Raw genomic sequence first — 5269 nt, 5'->3', positions numbered from 1 at the left:
GATGGGTATACCATTTGTTAACAATTTATTTGATGAGAGAGTTGTTCTGAAAAACCAATAAATGGAAACTTGTAAAATAAAAAAAAATAATAATAAAATAAAATATTCTATTCTACTATTTCTACTCTATTCTATTCTATTCTATTCTATTCTACTATTTCTACTCTATTTTTCTATTCTATTGTTTTACTTACGGTTTCTTCCTCAGCGCTACTAATATCACATGGTGGCTACGTTTCATAGACCGGATTGCCCTGAAAATATAAAACCATACGAAGATTACTACTAATAATTTTATCATCATCTACTCGTTCATCAATCTTTTACACTGGTAATGCCGCCACTGGTCGCTACTCGATTATTAAAGTAGCTACTCACTTGTCCTCACGAGACTGAGGCTACTAATATCACATGGTGGCTACGTTTCATAGACCGGATTGCCCTGAAAATATAAAACCATACGAAGATTACTACTAATAATTTTACTCTCATCTACTCGTTCATCAATCTTTTACTCCGGTAATGCCGCCACTGGTCGCTACTCGATTAAAGTAGCTACTCACTTGTCCTCACGAGACTGAGTACCTACATCCCGAACTCCAAGCACAGAGCCGGAAAAACTTCGAACCAAAAGCCTCCGGCGTGCAAGCCTAGTGTGATTCCCACTCAGTCACGGAGTTTGCTTTCTATTTTAAATCTTTTAAACCCGGGTTCGGGGGTTTTTTCTACTTCGATAACCACCACATGGGGTAGATACGAACAGGAGGTCGCCACACATTGGTCCAGGCTGGTCGCTAACTGACATAGAAAGCCTAGCGACTCGCAAGCCTGCTGGATATCTCGATAGACGCTCTCTTCCTTGTGCATAGCGGCTAGTATCTGAAAATTGAAGGCGCAAATAATGATAATTGAAGGGGCAAGTAGTCGATAACCACCACATGGGGTAGATACGAACAGGAGGTCGCCACACATTGGTCCAGGCTCGTCGCTAACTGACATAGAAAGCCTAGCGACTCGCAAGCCTGCTGGATATCTCGATAGACGCTCTCTTCCTTGTGCATAGCGGCTAGTATCTGAAAATTGAAGGCGCAAATAATGATAATTGAAGGGGCAAGTGGTCGATAACCACCACATGGGGTAGATACGAACAAGAGGTCGCTACACACTGGTCCAGACTGGTCGCTAACTGACATAGAAAGCCTAGCGACTCACAAGCCTGCTGGATATCTCGATACACACTCTCTTCCTTGTGCATAGCGGCTAGTATCTGAAAATTGAAGGCGCAAATAATGATAATTGAAGGGGCAAGTGGTCGATAACCACCACATGGGGTAGATACGAACAGGAGGTCGCTACACATTGGTCCAGACTGGTCGCCAACTGACATAGAAAGCCTAGCGACTCGCAAGCCTGCTGGATATCTCGATAGACGCTCTCTTCCTTGTGCATAGCGGCTAGTATCTGAAAATTGAAGGCGCAAATAATGATAATTGAAGGGGCAAGTGGTCGATAACAACTACATGGGGTAGATACGAACAGGAGGTCGCTACACACTGGTCCAGACTGGTCGCTAACTGACACAGAAAGCCTAGCGACTCACAAGCCTGCCGGATATCTCGATACACACTCTCTTCCTTGTGCATAGCGGCTAGTATCTGGAAATTGAAGGCGCAAAGAACGATAATTTTGAAGGGGCAGATAGAAAAGTTATTTGAACTCAGCAGGGGCAACTAAGTCTAAGCTTAGGAGATGTTACTTTGTGTTAAATTTAATTGTACAAATAAAAAGTTGTCATTTTCAATATTCAATAGGTACCTATTCAATATTCTATTCTATTCTACTTACTCGTATTGAAGAATGTGGTGGGACTGGAAGTCGAAGGATATCATTGTGAGCTCCGTTCTCTACGACCTGGAAAAAAACCACAAGGCCTGGAATTTAGAACCAACACTAAAATATTCTGGAATTTAGAAATTTTCTGCTATTTAGAATTTACACTAAAATTTTCTGAAATTTAGAACTAGTTCTGAAAATTCCTGGAATTGGAATTAGCGCCGAAAGTTAGTGGAATTAGAACTGGAACTACAAATTCCTGGACTTTTTCCTACAGACTAAAATGAAAATCTTTATTTAAAGGTATGTAGGTGCAGCTCGAATAGAACTAAACAGTCCTTTTTGATGTTCACACCAGATTTTTCTTCTTTTGTTTGTTCTTTTTCTATTCTATTCTATTCTTACCTGTATACTGTGTGACCCACATATTCTTACCTGTACACTGTGTGACTCACATTTTCTTACCTGTACACTGTGTGACTCACATATTTCTTACCTGTACACTGTGTTACTCACATATTCTTACCTGTACACTGTGTGACTCACATATTTCTTACCTGTACACTGTGTGACCCACATATTATTTACCTGTACACTGTGTGACCCACATTTTCTTACTTGTACATAATATTAGTGGAGATGACAAAACTACCACTCTCCTAATATTAGTGGAGATGACAAAACTACCACTCTCCTAATATTAGTGAAGATGACAAAACTACTACTCTCCTAATATTAGTGGAGATGACAAAACTACTACTCTCCTAATATTAGTGGAGATGACAAAACTACTACTCTCCTAATATTAGTGGAGATGACAAAACTATCACTCTCCTAATATTAGTGGAGATGACAAAACTATCACTCTCCTAATATTAGTAGAAATGGCAAAATTACGGGTACAATTTACAATTTTATTTAAGTACATAGGTAGGTAGATATTTACGTTTATAATAAGGTAATAACTAATATTTCTTCTTACATTTACAGAGAATATTTTTCTAAAAATAAAATATGCTGATAAAATCTCACAAAGAAGCTTATAAAGTAGCCATAATTCTTCTTACATTTACAGAGAATATTTTTCTAAAAATAAAATATGCTGATAAAATCTCACAAAGAAGCTTATAAAGTAGCCTTTTCTATGAGCCTTTTCCAACGTGATTTTTTATTTATAAATAAATTCTTCTTCCATAATTTAATTGGAAAATAACGGGAATTTTCCTCTAGGTCTAGAACGTCTAGTCGCCATCTTTGATAGGGAAATTATTTATAGACTAAGTACCTACTTTGTTTCAAGAGCTTTCCAATAGCTTCTTTTCCTCCCAGAATTCACTTGAACTATCAGATGTCCCTCATCAGATGTATACTTACTCGTATTGTATTCTATTATTTTCTATTCTATTATAATCTATTCTGCTCTATTCTATTCTATTTTTTCATATTCTATTCTATTCATATTCTATTAACCCTCATCAGATGTATACTTACTCGTATTGTATTCTATTATTTTCTATTCTATTATAATCTATTCTGCTCTATTCTATTCTATTTTTTTCATATTCTATTCTATTCATATTCTATTCTACTTACTCGTATTGAAGAATGTGGTGGGACTGGAAGTCGAAGGATGTCATTGTGAGCTCCGTTCTCTACGACCTGGAAACAAATCCGCCCCGGGCGGGAATCGAACCCGCGGCCTAGCGCTTACAAGGCAGACGCACTACCAACTAAGCTAACTAGGCTGGCAAATCTGATATGAGGTTAAAACTCCGAAAAAGGAACTTTAAATTTGCCGTTCCAATGAAAAAGTTCAAAGAATCGTGACGTCATAGTTTACGAAATGGGCAGAAATACAAACACTAAAATATTCTGGAATTTAGAAATTTTCTGCTATTTAGAATTTACACTAAAATTTTCTGAAATTTAGAACTAGTTCTGAAAATTTCTGGAATTGGAATTAGTGCCGAAAGTTAGTGGAAGTAGAACTGGAACTACAAATTCCTGGACTTTTTCCTACAGACTAAAAAGAAAATCTTTATGTATAGGTAGTTAGGTAGGTGCAGCTCGAATAGAACTAAACATTTTCTGCTATTTAGAATTTACACTAACATTTTTCTGAAATTTAGAACTAGTTCTGAAAATTTCTGGAATTGGAATTAGTGCCGAAAGTTAGTGGAATTAGAACTGGAACTACAAATTCTTGGACTTTTTTCTACAGACTAAAAAGAAAATCTTTATGTGTAGGTAAGTGCAGCTCGAATAGAACTAAACAGTCCTTTTGTCCTTTTAACACTACGGACAGTAGGTCGTTCGTACCGAATACTTAGTCCCTTTACTTCAGCAATAGACTTCTACTAAAGTTATAATATTTTTGTCAAATTTTCAAATTATATAGCGGACCGAATTCTATACATCGGCTGGGATTGAACCCACACCCTCCTGTTTACCAGGCAAGTGTCAGAACGCCATGGATTTAATTCCAGCCTAGGGGTGAAATTTTGTCCCCGACACTACGGACAGTAGGTCGTTCGTACCGAATACTTAGTCCCTTTACTTCAGCAATAGACTTCTACTAAAGTATAATATTTTTGTCAAAATTTCAAATTATATTGCGGACCGAATTCCATACATCGGCTGGGATTGAACCCACACCCTCTTGTTTACCAGGCAAGTGTCAGAACGCCATGGATTCAATTCCAACCTAGGGGTGAAATTTTGTCCCCAATACGAGTTATTTGAGGGTGCAGATTTGGGCAGTTTTTGAAACAAACGAGAAAACCCGTAGTGTAAAACATGGGGAAAATAATAATAATAAAAAAAAAATATAAAATATTTTCGGGTAAGAGTTAGAAAAGGACGATAATATGACCCTTGCATGTGGGCGAGAGAGAGAAGGGAAAGAACAAGAAGAAGAATAACACGAAGAAGAAAAAGAAAAAAGAGAAGGAGAAGAAGAAGAAGAAGAAGAAGACGAAGAAGAAGGAGAAGAAGAAGAAGAAGGAGAAGAAGACGAAGGAGAAGAAGAAGAAGAAGAAGAAGAAGAAGAAGACGAAGAAGAAGGAGAAGAAGAAGAAGGAGAAGAAGAAGAAAAAGAAGACGAAGAAGAAAAAAAGAAGAAAAGGGAGATGGAGGGAGTAAAAAAAGAGGAGAAGAGAGGAAGAGGGTAGATGTAGGAAGAGCGAGAGAAGGAGAGGGAGAGAAAGAGAAGGAAAGCAAGATAGCTAGGAGAAAGATAGAGAGAGAAAGTATAAAAAGATAGGAAGAACAAGAGCAAGCGAGAGAGAGGGAAGAGAGAGAGAGGGAAGAGAGAGAGGGAAGAGAGAGAGAGAGAGAGAGGGAAGGAAGAAGGAAGGTTAAGAGAAGGAAAGAGAAAAAACAAGCAGGGCCCGTCCCTCCGGGAATATTTTAGCCCGTAGTGATTAGAGAAAATCAG

General features: G+C 37.9%; 2 protein-coding genes across 2 annotated transcripts in view; both read right to left on the bottom strand.

Annotated features, from left to right (window-relative positions):
- LOC103518792 (high affinity cAMP-specific and IBMX-insensitive 3',5'-cyclic phosphodiesterase 8B-like) overlaps positions 1 to 1255 on the bottom strand; it is a gene marked incomplete at its 3' end in the record, with an annotated part of 18487 nt that extends 17232 nt beyond the window's left edge. The window contains exons 1-4 of the mRNA XM_026830499.1: positions 1217 to 1255; positions 933 to 1073; positions 707 to 879; positions 195 to 254 (exon numbers count right to left, since the gene is read on the bottom strand). Of these exons, the coding sequence (XP_026686300.1) occupies positions 195 to 254; positions 707 to 879; positions 933 to 1073; positions 1217 to 1255 (413 nt within the window). The remainder of the gene's footprint in view (positions 1 to 194; positions 255 to 706; positions 880 to 932; positions 1074 to 1216) is intronic.
- Positions 1256 to 1260: 5 nt separating this feature from the next.
- LOC113471378 overlaps positions 1261 to 5269 on the bottom strand; it is a 7626-nt gene continuing 3617 nt past the window's right edge. Inside the window, exons 2-3 of the mRNA XM_026830498.1 lie at positions 1846 to 1911; positions 1261 to 1461 (exon numbers count right to left, since the gene is read on the bottom strand). Of these exons, the coding sequence (XP_026686299.1) occupies positions 1261 to 1461; positions 1846 to 1911 (267 nt within the window). The remainder of the gene's footprint in view (positions 1462 to 1845; positions 1912 to 5269) is intronic.

Source organism: Diaphorina citri, unplaced genomic scaffold, assembly GCF_000475195.1.
Source record: "Diaphorina citri unplaced genomic scaffold, Diaci psyllid genome assembly version 1.1 scaffold2358, whole genome shotgun sequence".
Lineage (NCBI taxonomy): Eukaryota > Metazoa > Arthropoda > Insecta > Hemiptera > Psyllidae > Diaphorina > Diaphorina citri.
Note: the sequence above shows the minus strand (reverse complement) of the source record. Positions and strands in the feature narration are given on the sequence as shown.